General features: G+C 43.7%; 2 protein-coding genes across 2 annotated transcripts in view; one reads left to right on the top strand and one right to left on the bottom strand.

The window, feature by feature from the left end:
- The window catches only part of IPT9 (isopentenyltransferase 9), a 70,977-nt gene that overhangs the window by 26,276 nt on the left and 28,107 nt on the right, over positions 1–16,594 (top strand). Inside the window, exons 7-8 of the mRNA XM_087392682.1 lie at positions 9,126–9,220; positions 14,523–14,617. Of these exons, the coding sequence (XP_087248808.1) occupies positions 9,126–9,220; positions 14,523–14,617 (190 nt within the window). The remainder of the gene's footprint in view (positions 1–9,125; positions 9,221–14,522; positions 14,618–16,594) is intronic.
- LOC147888979 (uncharacterized) lies at positions 10,267–11,211 on the bottom strand. Its single transcript, XM_087392127.1, has one exon. It carries the CDS (start codon positions 11,194–11,196, stop codon positions 10,267–10,269), a length of 930 nt encoding a protein of 309 aa, XP_087248253.1. The 5' UTR covers positions 11,197–11,211.

Below are 16,594 nucleotides of genomic sequence, written 5' to 3'. Positions count from 1 at the left end.
GGGCTGCATTGCATCAGAATGGTCATGTAGTAGCCTATGAAAGCAGACGACTTCGGGATGCGGAAAGATATTTAGGAATCTATGAGAAAGAGTTATTGGCTGTAATTCATGCCATCCATACATGGAAACACTATCTTTTGGGTGCAGATTTTACTGTCAAAACAGATCACCAAAGTCTGAAATACTTTTTGACTCAGACCAAGCTTTCAGAGAAGCATATGAAATGGGCAAACATGCTGTCAATGTATCATTTTCAGATTGTCCATACCCCAGGAATTCGGAACCGAGTGGCAGATGCCTTGTCCCGAAGACCCCAGGTCAATAATGTAACTATTGCTTATCATTAGGACCTGGAAAGCATGAGGGAACAATATGCTCATGATTCTGATTTTGGTGAAATTTTACAGCAGATGCAAGAAGGGCAACCCACCAATCACTATTCCCTGAAAGATGGGTATTTAATGAAAGATGATTGCCTATGCATCACCCAGGAGATGAGGAAAAAGATTTTGGGGGAATGCCATGCACCTCCCTATGCTGGACATAGAGGAATTACAGCAACAACTCTAGCACTAGAGAGGTATTTCTTTTGGCCAGGAATGCGCAAAGATATACATCAGTTTGTTACTGAATGCCTTACGTGTCAGAAAATGAAATATGATAGACACAAGGCACCTGGCCTACTTATGCCTCTTCCCGTGCCTCAGGCACCATGGGAAAATATTACAATGGACTTTATTTTTGATTTGCCAAGATCAAAGTCAGGGAATGACGGAATTTGGACTATCATAGACAGATTCAGCAAGCAAGCTCATTTCCTTCCGGTTCGCAAAACCATAAAGGCAGATCATATGGCTAAGCTATTCATGGCACAGATCTTTAAACATCATGGTATGCCTAAGTCCATTGTTAGTGATCGAGACCCCAGAATGACCAGTCTATTCTGGAGAGCTTTATTTGATAACATGGGGACGAATCTGAATTTTTCTTCTTCTTTCCATCCCCAGACAGATGGTCAAAGTGAAGTAGCAAATTCTACCATTTTGGATATGCTGAAATGCTACGTGGGTGACCAGAGTTCAGACTGGGAAAAGTACCTACCGTTAGTAGAGTTTGCTTACAATAATACAGTACATAGCTCTACAGGGAAAGCCCCTTTTGAAGTCATATATGGGAAGGTGATTTTGCCACCTATATTAAGGACTAAAGATGAAATATTTGCAGCTGATCAGTTTGTGAGGGACCTCCAGACAGCTTACAGCCAAGTCCGGACAGCAATTGAAAGGTCTCAAGAGAAACATAAAAGAGCTGCAGATAAACATAGGAGACAGTTGGATCTCAAGGAAGGGGACTGGGTACTTTTAAAGTTTGAAAAAGCTAGGCTCCGCAAGTTTAAAGGCAAACACAACGTGTATGCAAAGTTATCTCCCAGATACTATGGCCCTTTCAGGATTACAGAAAGAATAAATGAGGTTGCATACAGATTAGCATTGCCAGAGCATTGGAGGATTCACAATGCATTCCATGTGAGTCTTCTAAAGAAATTTCAAGGACCAGAGCCTACAGAACCAGTATCAGAAGATCCACCAGAAGTGGATGAGCTGGAGGAAGTCCTTCAGCCAGAGCAAATTGTGTACCATACTGTACGTAAAGGCCCTCAGGGTAAGGAATTTTGCAGGTATCTTGTAAAATTCAAGAATTATACGACATTAGATGCCAAGTGGATGGACGAAGACATGTTATCCGATCATCCACAGCTTTTGGATGTTTACAAGGAAGCTTTTCAGTTGAGGTCAACTGAATAGAAGCCGAGGGGATGTCACCACAATGTAAATATCCTAAGTCAAAGTACAGTTGACCATTTATTTGATCTTAATTAAAGAATGTTATATGTGTTAATTACGGTCGAAGAGTCATTTTAATGGTCAAAGGATTGACTACGGTCAAAGATACTTGACTCCAGTCAAGTAAACCTGACTACGGTCAGAGAATGTTGACTTCGGTCAACAAGACTTGGCCTGCGCCAAGAGGGTTAACCCCGGTTAACCAAGATGTGCCAACTCCGGTTGGAGAGACTTGGCTATAATTAAGGCGCCTTGACCCTTGGTCGAAGCTCTTTAATTATAATCAAGAGTGTTGACCTCGGTCAACCAGAGAAAAAATATATATATATTTATTTATATATATATTTGTTTAGATGTGCACATGTGTTCAGTGGGGACGCCCACCGTGACTAGGATTAGTCCACAGTGTGTTATTTTGCATGCAAAGCGCTAACAATTAATGGGTACCATGGTGGTGCGCTTTAATTAATTGTTGCAGGTACTAGGAAGGATTATTTTTCCTAAGCGAAATGGGAGCCTGACAAGCACCTAGGAAGCGGTTCGTGTGACCGAGAGTTTTGAAGACTCCAGAATGGCCCTAAGTGGCTTGTAATAAGAGTTAGTCTAGATTTTAGACAAGTGGCATGTTGCCAATTTGAATGGGGCTTGAAGCTCTTGTAAAAAAAGAGAATTCTTTTCACGTTTTAGGGGAGACTTACGTGACAGCTCAGGCTGAACTTCTGTAACAGAATTTCTGAAAGTAATAAAGACCTTCGGGGGGGTCCAGCCCGACAATTTGTCCTGGGCCCTAGTGTTTGTTCAGAGAGAGGGAGTGAGGGAGAGCTTTTGCAGCATGTAATTCCGTCGATGACGTGAAGATATTGCTGTTTTTCCACTCTCAGTGCTGTTTCGTAAGTTTCGGTTGTATTCGGTTGTACAATCTGTTGGTGAGTCTGTCGTGTCTCTCAATTTGGACCTTGGCTCCGCCGTCTCCCTGGGGCATGTTGGTCTCTGCCGGTTGTGCCTCTGGTTTGGCGAACATGGAGGGAAGGCTTCAAGCCTAATTTGTACTTCAATCCGTTGGTGAGTCTGTCGTTCTCTCAATTTGGACCTCCCTGGGGCATGTTAGTCGGTGTTGTCTACCAGGAAAAACTTAGTAATCATCCTCCGAGTCATGAGTGGAGTCTGGCTGTAGATCGTCATCTCGCGTATGTGTCTTGAGCACATTCTCTGTGCCGGATGGCCTCATGAAAGAAAGAGGCCAGGTTTTCTCTGATCTGGGTAAGATAAGAAACTAGAGAGGAGTCCAAAACCATCAGTGAAGAGAGAATGGTACCTTGGATCGCAAAGTACACAGGGCATCTGATAGCAAAGTGCTCCCACTCGATCTCCTACTGATTACGTAGAATACAGATGCAACCCTCTTTGGGTATGCCCTTAGCTTGTCCGCTTTCAATGCTTAGGCGGTGCAACGAGACACAGAAGTGTCCTGCTCGATCGATATCCTTAGGGAGGTGGACCTATGTGTATTCTGGTGGGTCAATGAAGCCCTCCTTTGAAATGTGCAAGCAATGATGCCTGTAGAAGCTGAGCTTCACAGGAAGCTCGTTGGATGCCAACCAAGTCCTAAATGTGTGTACTTGTAAAAGATCCTCTCGGATAACCGGTGGCCTCGTGTTATGTAAGCGGAATGGAGGGTTCTTAATGCTATACTGAAAGTGTGGTAATCTATCCATGTGTAGCCCTCTCAAACCATCTATGTAAGAGCCATAAACCCTGACTCGGTAGAGGTATGCGATAACTTGGAATGCTGCATCAAGCTGTAGTAGGGATGCTCCAAATTTAGTCAGATATCTTATGTGTGACTTAACTGTGACAGCAAGAGAACTTGAACCCGCTCGAGTCAAACTCAATCTGCCTCTAATAGATCGGACCCTCAACAAGGACTACCATACATCCGCAAGGCGAACTAAGGAGTCAAAGAGAAGAGACTTCGTCTTGGAATCCTGGAAATGAAGTGAATATCGGATTAGAGAAACAGACTCCCAAGTATGTGTAGGATGAGACAACCTCTAATGGTAATTTGTCTAGTGTGAAATGCTCTCTTTGCATGGCTGCTCATGGTGTGTTGAAGATCATGACCTTGATTTTACCAAGGTTGACTTTGAAGTCATGTGTCGTAGAAGGTATGAAGTGCATCTAAGTGTTGCTTGAGGTCCTTTGCTGAGGATCAGAGTAAGACAACGTTGTTTGCATATGGGAGGATTTGAACTCAAGGAGCTAGCGAGAGAGTGGCCTGCTCCATCTAGTGTCCCAATGGCTCATCTATGTCGAGGCCAAAGGAGATTGGTGATAATGGACAACCTTGGTTGATCCCAATGGTGCTCATGATCTTCTCTATCCACCTTGCACCTGAGGCGAGCTCTTGGCAGTGTGTCAAATGCTTTGTGGAAATCCACAAAGCAGTAGTAAACCCTCTGTCCTCAATGACCGCTTTGATTGTGAGTATGTGATCTAGAGTCACGTGATCACCCCATAAGCTTGCCTGTCCTTGGCCCTAGGTTCTTGGAGCTCAGCAAATCGGCTAACCTCTGTGTCGAGCATTGATGCACGTCTTAGACATGACATGCCCAATCATAGTGGTCTAGTAGTTTTTTTGGGCTCATGGGATTCCCTGCCTTGTGAATGGGAGTGATGGTGTTAAAGGGTTGAGGAGTGAGGAACTAGTGCAAATCGCTTCATTAGAAAGCTTTGCTAAGATCGAGACCATAGTATATATATGAATTCAGTATGTAGTCTCTTATGATCTTTAGTCGGGTGCTATGAAGTTTCAAAGCTGTGTGTTTGACACCGTTGGTTGTGAAAAGGGTGCAAGAGGTAGGTCGGGGTAGGTGTGAGAGATCAGATAATGGCTGGTGAGGAATATTATACAGCATGCATGCGTAGGAGTGCCATAGTGCGGTGTCCATGAGAGAAGATGGGGCTCGCCACTCCAGAAAATTTTGCTAGAAGTCCTTAGAGTTGTTACTCAACATGATGTTTAGTAACTCCTCATTTTGGCGAACATAAGTGTGCTTCTTCCGGTAGACTAGACAACGGAACTCACGTATCATCTCTGCCTCACTCGAAAGGTGATGCTTAGTCTCGAATCTGAGTTGAAGGCGTAAAGCCTTACAGTCATCATCATACCAGCTATTGCAAGATACTGAGCCAAGAGGTAGTTGATGAGTGGAACGGGTGGGGTGTGTGAAAGCGTGTAGGGCGACCTCATGGAGAGAGTGGGTGATCGTGGTGGCTTGGTCCTCCAGGAGTGGCATGCCATCAATATACGCAAGCAAAGTGGAAAGACATGCGGAGTACTTAGGTGACATGCTATGATCAAAGTATACGTCGTGACATGTACTCAGGTGATAGGCTCTAATCAATGTGTATGTGCGTGGGTGGTATTTTTGTGTGCATTCTAAGACCGGGGATGGATATACTAAAGAAAAGCTAGGTGTGATTTACTCGTGGAGGAGGTGGTGGTGAGACAAAGAAATTGGTGATCTGCGAGGTGAAGGCAAGGGTCCCATGAGATACTCAACTATGTTGGAGCCCCCCCCCCCCGCCCATGGGAAACAAGTGAAACCACCGAAGGAGGGCCATCGATCTAGACCATTATAAATGACAAGATTATGTATCTTGCCCTTGTTTAAGAATGCATGCCCGTAAGATGTGACTGGGGGTTATCTGTTTGCGAAAACTCGAGATATCCTTGCCTCATCTAAACCAACCTTTGGCAATGACATAGAATCATCATGAAAGTCTAGAGCGACACTTGATGTGTGCCTGCCTTGGAGTTGAAGTTTCCCAACAAGGAGAATGTCCCCATGGCTCAAGAAATCATGACTTTCGGGTATAGGGTTGTGTATGGTGAAGCAGCCTTAGCATCTTTGCGTATGTCTTGAGAAAAGTTTGAGGCTGGAGTAACATACTATGATGAAGAGGTCTTGACGAGAGGGCATGGAATCTGAATTCCTAGAAATCTAGCATCTCTGTCATGCCTCGCGACAGAGCTTGTCACGATAAGAGCTAATCTGTATAGTACTGCAATTGCTCCCAATCCATGCAATGCACCAATCTCTCGAGTCTCGTCCCGGCATGCTATCTCCCATGTGTAACCATTGATGGCGGGCGTACTGGGCTCTGATTGGTCTTTGTGTAGAAAGCAAGACTGAGACATTCCTTAGATCTGACCATATGGTACCATTACAGTTCCAAATAGTGTAGGTTAGGGTCTCAGTGCTCTGACTCTCATAGAACCCACCCCCTTATGTAGGGGGGCCACTGGATGCCTATCGAGGGCCTATCAAGAGCTGCCCATCTCGAGAAAATCTTGAAGCTTTCCGCAAAGCTTTGGGCTTACTTCCATTTGGTGATTGAGATCATTCCTTGTACTGGACATTGTCCCAAAAAGGGGGTGTTGGAAATATTGTAATATTAAAGGCATGACCAATGTATTAAGTAGTTAGGAGGGTCAGGGGCACTTATTCCTTCTATGGTTGCCCCCCTAACCATAGTTTCTGGTTGAGTTTATGGTTCAGTGAGTTTTAGTTCGCATTTTGGTTTTTAGGGTTTCGTCATGTTGACAGCTCTTTGTCAATTCAGGATTGCTCCACGTTTTGGCTCTCCCGTCCATCCTCACTTCTCACACACATGTGAGCTCTATGGCTGATGATAGTCTTGTAACAGTGTGGAGATTGTTCAAAACAGTCGATAGCCGTCATTATTTGTAATAGTTGAGTTGTATTCAGCTTGCCGAAAATCTATGCACCATGATAATCAAAATCTGTGTCCGAAGAGATGTGGATTTGATGCTCTGAATTTCTTGGATTCAACTGTAATTTGTTTCCCCTTCATGATCAGGATGTTCTCTTTCTTTCGAGAATATATTATCAAGTGACTATGAAAAGAAAGAATCTTCTCTTGTGTGGATTGACGCCGAAGAACTTTCTAGGGATGCAAAGATGAGTTTTGGTTCCTTAAATAGATATGTGATAATAAGGATCTTCTTTCATGATTTTACATCCACCAATGGCTCTTCAAGCTGAGAAACATGCTATCTTTATTCTATATCCTCACACCTTTTTGTATGAGTGCTGTGCTGCGCTGCGCTGCCTAATCGACCACTTTTCTAGATTTTTGGCTATAGAATATCTATGTGGGAGAGACTGAAATTCAGCACCTTTTTCCACTGCGCTGCGCTGCCTGATCGACTACAAAAATTCTAAATTTGTATGATTGGACTTATTCTAGTCTTACAAAGGTATATTTTCGCTATAGAATATCTATGTGGGAGAGACTGAAATCCAGCACCTTTCTCCACTAGCAGTTGTAGCTTTGATGACGAGACATGACTTACTTCTGATTAGCCTTCTCCTTAAGTAGAAGATTCATTGTGGCTGCTTTGCCCTTAAGAAGAAGGTTAGCCTTCTCCTTAAGTAGAAGATTCATTGTGACTAGCTCTGCCCTTCTGCTTCGGAGTTTCTAGCAGGAAGGTACTGCAAGTGCTTCTTATATAAATGGATACTTATGTTTGTATGGGTTGTAAATTGTCACGAGGGTAGGGGTTTTGATGCTCACATGTGGCCTCGACCCTAGTAATCAAATGGCGAGGTCACATGATATGGGTGTGCAAGTTCCCCCTAGGCAATTGTGCCTTTGGGGCAACTGAAAGGTTTAGGGCCAAAAAGGGCCCAAAAACCTTAGGCCTTTCAAGTTGGTCATGGTAGGCTTTTAAAAAGGCCCCACCAGAGGGGGGCCTAGGGGCAAATGAATCCCTTGGGGACAACCCAAGGCGGGCTGCCACGTGGCAAGCCCATGCAGCCCCACTTTGGAAAGGAAGGCCTTGAAGCAAAGAAATTGATGGGATCTTCCACGCAGGGAGGATGACGCCAAAAACGATCACCGTTTGTTGAATATGTGGATACAGAGGTCTGTTGGATGCAGCCGTGAGGACAAACATGCACGGAAGGTTTAATGCAGGTACGGGTGTATGGAGAGGTACGGCGCTGCAGGTACGGCCAGTGCAATTAATGCAGGTGGAAATGAGTACGGCTGTGTACGGAGCTTGGCACACTCCCCTATGCTGTGCACGGTTGATGAACTGTACGGATTGGCATGTGAGAAATCTGACTGTTGTACAGCAGTACAGACAGACTGTATGATGCAATTGGCTGCTTGACGTGGCTGTACGGGGCAGGATTTGCAGGGCTGTGTGGGCTGATGTACAGCCACATGGAGCTGTTGTATGGGCAAGGACTTAGCTATACGGATGGATGCCATTATGGCAGCGTAAAGAGGTTATCTCCCCATTGCCTTGCTTTAGCTCATGCTTGAGCACGGTACCTTGAGTTCAGGCTAAAGAAGAAGTCTCTTATGCTTGTTGAGTTTGTCATTTGCAAGGGCTTGTTGTGAAGAAGCCTAGGTGGCAGGGTGATTCACATTGAATGCTTGCAGATCAGAGATTGACCCTTGTGATCATGGGCTGTTTATTTATGCTCTCTCCCAATGCTTGGGTAGTTCAATAAGCCAGTGGGCACGAGAGGCAGTGTGGGAACTTGTTCATTCCTGTGTGGATTGTCAGAGAACAAATTCCAAACCACATGCTGGTGTATGGTCAGAGATGGATGCTCATTGTCATTGGGGTGTAAGAGAAGGACCCAGCAGGGTCATTGCCTGGATTATTGATGCCTATTGAGTATTGATAGATACTCTGAATGCAACTAAGAACAAGGTCATTGTGTAATCTTTTTGGGGCCAGTCTGTGTCTTTGTACTTTGAGTAGGAGCGCTCTATCTATCTGTGGAGTGTTTGCTGAGTATTTTATTGTTAAGGCTTTTGTTGGTTAGTGTTTTACCGCCCTCTTGTTGGCCGTGAGGCTGGTTTCAAAATGTGTGTATGTGTGAGAGCATATGTCTAGAACAATTGTCTACATCCAATGTCAAGTGCTGATGCTGTTGATGGGGATGTAGTAGCAGCTAGTCCCTGCTATGTGGGATGAGGGTGTTACTACCTTGTGGGTGATGATCATGAGGTTCGAGCTGCAGGGTTTTCAGCTTTTTACAAGATGAGTGGGCATATACTTTGATTCTTGCAACTTTAAGTCCATATGGTGGACAATCTTGAACACTGTTTTTGTGAGAGTTTGTTGTTAGCCTTTAGGCATTTATGAGCGCTTAGAATGTGTAATCTACTCTGCAGAGCTTCCGGGTGGGCTGATTGGGACAGGTTTTACTTATTCTTGATGGCCTGTGCATGCAGGAAATATGGGCTTATTAATGGAGGCATCATGGCTTCTAGATTTGGGGCTCAAACCGAACACTTCCTCTCCTTCTCGGGCTATTGGCTATCGGCAAGTACGTTTTCTAATCTTCCGATAGCAAGATTCTGTTCATATATACACATCGTGCATGAGGGATCAGCAAGATCTGTGTACCAGTTGCTTTCGCCATAAAGAGAAAATAAAGATGTAAAAGGATTTACTTCACCATCACTTCATTGATATACATTGGAAAGATAAGCTAGCCAAATCAAAACAGTTGTTCATAGTGTTCAAAAGTGCCCTGCCCATAATGACTTTGTGCTAGCCTTTCAATACTACAACAGAGAGAGAGAGAGAGAGAGAGAGAGAGAGAGAGAGAGAGAGAGAGATGATTCTATTAATGTCCATGTGAGACCCTTTAGGGTCTATGGGACTGGTGGTCATTATTAATAAAGTTTGTGCTATTTTCTTCCAATCTATTGAAAGAAAATAGCACAAACTTGCTATGCATTGAGTACTTGTTGAGCTAGCTTGTGTGCTAGTTCAAGTATCTTGTTGCGGTGTTCCAAGGTTTCTTTTAGGTAGCTCCCTAGATTTTTGGCTGGCTGCTCCAACAGCTTTTTGAGTTGCTTCTGCTTCTGCTGTCCCCATATTTTTCTCTGATGTGTGCATAGGCTGGGCATCCTAGGAGTAAACAATATCCAGCTGTCCCCTCAGAATCTGAGAAAATCCTGGAGTCTTCCAAACACCATTCTCCCGAGGTCTGTTTCAACCTGTCTTCACTCTGGCAGTATTGGCAGCCAAGTACTCACTTGAAGCAAGGAGATCCCAGCGGGTGATCCACACAGATCTCTCAGCCCAAGTGTATCTCTAGAAAACGTGGACCATGAACTTCATATGAGCTCTCAAGTAGGAAATCCTCTAATCTTAGCATACTCTGTTCACCTCTAGATGTCCCTGTGTTCACCGCAGAGGCTTCAACATGTTCATAAAATTCACCTTCCAGCAACCTGGGTCCTGCAATCGAGCTTTGAAGAAGCGATGCAGCTCATTTTCTACCTCTCCGGTAGGGTAGATTTTGCAGATTCTTTCCTCTCTTGGGACCTTGGGTCTTGTCCACCTGCCCTTTCCACCTCTAGTTCATGTGAGCTGGTTCTCACTTGCAGAAAGAAGCCTGAGTTTGCTGTGCACATAGACAAGAATCTCTGCCATTTTATGAGCAAGCCGATTGCGTTTGAGTGAATGGATGAACCCATAGGTGGACCAGTTCCGCTCTGCTGCAGAGGAACTTGATACTTGTGAGAGGAGCCTGATTGCCAACTTCTGCAGTTGAGGGGTATCTGAACCATAATTCTCCCACCAAGCAACGGGAGAAAGTAATTCTCTATCTGAAGAAGCAGAGAGCTCACCAAATGCACCCACTTGGCCAAGATACATTGACAGTTGATCCTTCATCAAAGTCCTCGCTGCAACATCCTTTCCCACTCTATCTAGAGTTTGCCTCCAACCTCTCATCACTTCAGCATCTTGTTGTGGATTCTTGCCAAACCATTTCAGACTAAGAAGAAAGGCTGTGGCATGGAGAGGAGAATGAAGCATATCCCATCTCACTTCCGCAATTTCTCTTATTTCTTCATATATTGTCTCTCCATTGCTTTCTCTGGTTAGGACCTCTTTTATTTTCTCAAGCATTTGATCAATACCTTCATAGATCACACCAAGACAAGCATCATCCTTGTCCACCAATCGTAACATGCGCGTGATAGGCCAACACACTCTCACATACTCCTCCGCTTCATCCCAAAATGAGGTTGAGAGTATGGTGTTTTGAATTTGCAAGGCTTCATCATTGCGACCTCTCCAATCATCCCAATCTTGGCTGACAACCATCTGCTTCAAGGCTGCCTTTACTTTTACCAAGCGGTGGAACATAATGAAGTTTGATGCAAATCTAGTATCACCGGGCTTGAGCAACTTCAATTTTGAAAATTTTGACAGCATAGCCCTTGGTGCCTCATGATTGGAGATGAATTGCTGCACCTCCTTGCCATGACAGATAGCTAGGTCCATCCATGCCAGGGCCGAGAGATGCTTGGGCAGCACATGGGGTCCAAAAGATATGGTTAAATTCTTGCTCCACAAGACGACCAGCTAGCTTGCGATTCGAGGCATTATTAGTAACAACTTGAACTATATGTTCAGCGCCTACCTCCAAGATAGTCTCTTTTAATGCAATGGCAATGTATTCTCCAGTTTTCGCATCTCCACTTGTATCTATGGATCGCTTGAATACAACTCCTCGTGCACTGCAAACCATAATGTTTAAGAGAAGTCTCCTTGCAGTGTCGATCGAGCCATCAGGAACAATAGAGCATCCATAGTATGGCCAAGTAGATTCAACCGTGGATAGGCTCCTTGATGCTCTTTCTCTCTCCTTGTCTAAAAGAGACGTACGGAGCTTCTCATAGTTTGGAGGTTTATATCCCCTTCCAAATGAAGCAACTGCACTCACCATGCTCGTGAAATATGGAGACCGTGCAAGAGCAAATGGCAATCCATTGGCATAGAAGCAACAAGCCACAGAGTCATCAACCTACTCCCTTGAAGCATTGTTGAACACAATGGGCATAGTCGATTGTGATAATGCCTTTGGACCTACACTCCAACTGGAACCAATAGGACCCTTGTGCTTCTTACTAGAAGATTCATGATCTTCATGTGCCATTGCTGCCTTATCATCTAGTGGCACCTTTGTGCAAACTTGGACACCCATGTTCTTTATTCCTAGAAGATGGGCACGCACACGAGAGTATGAGCCACAACACTCGCATCCACAAAAAGAGCATTACCACTTCTTGCTGCCTCCTTTGGCAAAGCTGCCCTTTGCTGCAACATACTTTCAAAGTTGCTCAGGATCTTGTGCACACCATGGCATCTTGGCACTTGAAAAACACCTTATTGTGAGGGATCTGGTAAATGCCTTCTTCGCTTCTTTCCCTGGCCAGCAGCTTCAAGTCGTTGGTACAAGGGGCAGTACCCATTAGGAGTGCAAATAAAGCTTATGCAATTGCAGTTGAGTGCCCTTTGACGGATAGCATCGTCAAGGGAGAGAGCAGAAGAGAGCTTGAGCGGGCAGGTGCATTGAGAAAATATCACTTCTCTTGGCACGCAATGCATATAGAAGCATTGCAGCTTATCATCGTTGGCGCCATCAGAAAGAATAGAATGAAAGGGCTGAAAGAAGAAGAAATCTGGATAGATAGATAGATAGAGAGAGAGAGAGAGAGAGAGAGAGAGAGAGAGAGAGAGAAGACTGGTAGCTAAGAGACAAGGTGCTCTGGCGAGAAAAAGACCTGCACCTGCAAAACGACAGAAAGCCAACGGCAATCGTTAGAATCCACAATCATTGAACGAAATAGAAGCGAAATCCAATATTAGGCTGTGTGCAATAGCAAATCATTTGACTCCACAAGCACATTGAACGTTGACGAAACCCAATAGTGGGCTAACCATGGAATGAAGAATTGCAAAGCTTGTTGAATGAAGCAGGGCACGCGAAGTATGAATCAAGGAAGACCAGCTGAGCGGATATGTGGAGAGTGCTACACAAAGGCACTTATAAAGATGCCTCGTGTGTGGACATTCCAAACTCCATGGCATGCCATGCAAACCACGGAAATCCAGTTGGATTGTTCCATTAGAATGACATGTGGTGGACTACTGTTCATCGCTGGCGTCTGTAGTGATTCGATTGCTATTCTCCACAACCTTTCTAGCACAATACGTCGATGAAGGCAACAATGAAGGCAAACCACAAGGTCCGTCTGCAATTTTGTGGTGCATCATCACGATTCTGCGTTGCCACAATAAAGCTATCAGAGAGCCTGGAGGCTGGTGGCCAAAGACGAGCCAATGACGATTCCATGGTGGAGACCAAGATCGATTTTGGCACGTTCAAGGTGGACCAGCGCTGCATGCAAGTGCTGGCATTTCCACGTTTCGAAAACGTCACTTTTTTGGAAACGTAGGGAAATGGCGTTTCCTTATATTTTCCAACATTTCCTGCAACTTAGTTTCATCTTTGAGAAGGGCATTATGAATGAAGACCATTGGCAGATGGAGCTTTGGTGTGAATGCGATTGCGCAAAAACCTAACAATTGGAAGTGTAGAGTAGAATACAATGTAAACTATGTGTTGTTTCTATAAAAATCGTGTGCTGAGTCTAGGGGCATCTAGGGGTAGTGCCAAGGGTAAGTCATTTGTGTAACACTTTGTACTTTTATCGTGGCAAGGGCAAAAGCTTGGGTAGAAATAGTCTCTAAACCAATTCTACTCGGAGTTTTATTGATGCAATGACAAATTTGACCCTGGTTGAAAGTTTGAAAGCTAAACAAGAGCATATAAATATATGATAAGGCTCTTGGATTTATTTGTACTTTGGGAGCAACAATGTTGAGCATATTGCAGATGTAATAGTCTGGGACATAACTACTAAACCGGTACATTTTTTTGTTGGGGGGGTGTATATTGACAATAAATTGTCAATTTTGTTGAAGGGAATTCTTAATCATTTATCAACTCATTGTGGTTTGGATATCTTTGGAAGAGAGTACTAGACTTCTCCTTTAGTGCTAGCCTTTGTCATGACTGAGTCTGCCCTTCACCTCCGGAGTGCTGACAGAACCTTAGTATGAAGACCTTTGTATAAATGGATGGTGGCGTATGTGGATTTGTATTTGGGAGAGCATATGTTTATACTATGGTCTACACCCACTGTTGGGTGCTGATGTCATCAGCAGGGATGTCATAGTAGCTAGTCCCTGCTATGCATGGAGTTTATGGTTTTCCACCTATGAGTGACTATCATGAGATTGAACCTGCACTATGTGTTGTCTTCTTAGAGGGGAGTTTGGGCATCTTCCTGGATTCATCTATATATATATATATATATATATATATTACTGGAAGAGAGTCAAATGTGAAAATGGTAGAAAATTAGTGCTGTAAATATACAAAGGTGAATGTAGAAAATTAGTGCTGAAATTTTGAATTTTCAGTCTAGAGTCCATGGTAAGAGCGAAAAATATATTATTTACCACTGTATTATACTTATTACTCAGACCCTTGGTTGACTTTCGAGTTTTGTGCCTTTCATAAATGCACAGCTATCCTCCTTGTAGTGCATTAGCTACTAATGTCTGAAGCAGTGTAATGCATGATCATTGTATAATTTATTGTCATATTCATGCTACTAATTTCTGAAGCTGTGTAGTGCAGGATCATTGTATCGTTTATTGTGATATTATGGTCTTCGATGCTTTCTGGATGATCTTGCAGTTGTAGTTTTGTTTGCAAGGAGCATTGGTGTTTGCTTAGATTTCATTTTCTGGTTTAGGCAATGGAGTATTTGCTGGAATGTAGGGGTGCTGATGGTTCGAGCTCTCCACAACAGTTCCGTTCATTCCTCTCACAATTTCAGAAGGCGTCAAGGTTTGAGCTCATCAATGCAGCTTTCAGAGTTATTTTAAAGAAGCAATTCTCAACTGGAAATATCTAGAAATTAAAGGAACATATTGAGGTAAGTATATTAAGACAGTAATGAAATGGTAGCCCTAGCTGGATGTGTTCTTTGCATCTGTAACCTGTACTTTATTCCCAATTTTATTTGTTCATGCAAATTGATTCCCATTTTAAAGAAATCTATATATTATTAGAATCATCAGTAATTATACAATGGCGGAGGTCAAGTTTTTAATTGCCTAGTAACTAGGTTTATTCCCTTTTGGAGCTCTAAAAATACGTTTTCTTGTTTCTGGCTGCTGTGTGATTTCGAAGGGTAAGAAAAGTTTAATCGTACAGAAACAATCACTGTACCATGCAGTTAGAGCAGTACATCCTATAGACTATTCCTGCAGTTACTGTATGGTTTCCAGATTTAGAGTAAATTATCTTTCATTCTACCTGTGCCCATCGAGCTTGGAACTTACATTCTTATATGATTCTCACACAAATGCAAAGCTGTTTATTGTGTCAACGCATTTCTGCACAATGTTGACAAGTGGATAGTAACATTCAAACTAATGTGCTTCACGTCCTAGCTTCCAGAAACATGTCCCAAAATCAAAATCAAGCTTGTGGTGATTAAGGGTGATACTGAAATGGTTGGCAAAAATAAAATTTCATGAAAATTGGCGATTTCAGTGCTCTGTGCAACAGCCTTTACAGAATGGAGGCGCCCAGTAAGAGTTCCTGTCTTTCTTTGCAGCATCCTCTGTTGCAGTTCGTACGTTTGTGCTAGCAGTCTGCAGCCTCTGGCCTCCTTGCCTCTCCAGTCCCCCCTTTCTGTTTTTGCAGCTCCCTTCTTTCTCTTTGCAGCCCTCTTTCTCGCTGCACAGTCCCGTCTCTAGCTCCTCATTTCAGGTCTCCCTCTATAGCCCATTCTCTGTGTCTGTGTTTGTGTGTGTGGGGGGGGGGGGGCGCGTGGGGGGCGGGGGGGGGGAGGGCTGGCAATAACAATCCAAGCTCTGTATGTGACAGTTTGGAACTGCAGTGGACTCCTATTGTCAGAAAAAAGGGGATTTTCTGACACCTGGGTCCTACATAAGGAGGTATTATTTGCTATAAAGAGACCATGATGACATAGTATTCAGTCTTATTTGTTTTCTACTTCATGAGCCGACGTGGTCTTGAAGATTGCTGCATATGGTGAGGCTCAGCTCATTGACAGCTACTAGATGAGCCCTGGGTGCAAATCACAATTCTCTAGTGTCTTGTTTGCATGAAAACGTTAGGCTTGTGGATTTCCTGTGCCTTCAATCTTGCAAGATGTCAGCAACTAAAGCCCGTTGGTGATGTAGAAGGTGAGTGTGTACAAGTTTGATGTCCGTGTTGAGTCTTGATGTTGCTCCTGTCTTAGAACAAGTGGTATGAAACTGAATTGTTGCAGAACATGGCCTCTCTAGCTCTCAAACCAAGTCAAAATAATGAGGTGTGTAGAATTAATGACCAACATTCTAATCTATGCGGGGGCTTAGCCAGCAAGCAAAGAACATCCTCCAGGCATCTAGAGGTCATATAGGAATTTGCTAAAAGTAGAAGACAGCAGCAAATATGTGGTGAGCAAAAAGCTGATGGGGGCAAGGTGGATGGAGATGATAACGCAAGACAGGCTAGAGCAAACGTGCAATCTGGGGAGAAGGCGCCTGGACTGAGCAGCCTAATGTAGAATGCCTAGTGATGATTGTTACCTAAAGTTGTCCCTTTTAACAAATCTGAAGGTAGAATTTGTAATCAGGTTTCTATTCTATTAATCTGATTAATATCAAGTAGAGTTTTTACCCTAATCTAGCTTAGGGTTTTAAAATTAGTACTAGAGTGATCCAGTATCAAGCTGAAAAGTTTGAGTAGCTGATAGACTTGTACTTCACTTCGTGGAATTCACCTCATGCACTAGCTTTCAACATCCGG

This window comes from Dipteris shenzhenensis, chromosome 21 (genome assembly GCF_047967505.1).
Source record: "Dipteris shenzhenensis isolate YYH24624 ecotype China chromosome 21, Dip_SZ_1.0, whole genome shotgun sequence".
NCBI classification, from domain to species: domain Eukaryota; kingdom Viridiplantae; phylum Streptophyta; class Polypodiopsida; order Gleicheniales; family Dipteridaceae; genus Dipteris; species Dipteris shenzhenensis.
The sequence above is the reverse complement of the archived record's forward strand: the minus strand, read 5'-3'. Positions and strand labels throughout refer to the sequence as shown.

Excerpts from the sequence above, each read along its gene's own strand:
- LOC147888979 (XM_087392127.1), bottom strand. The coding sequence starts at position 11,196 with ATGGACCTAGCTATCTGTCATGGCAAGGAGGTGCAGCAATTCATCTCC.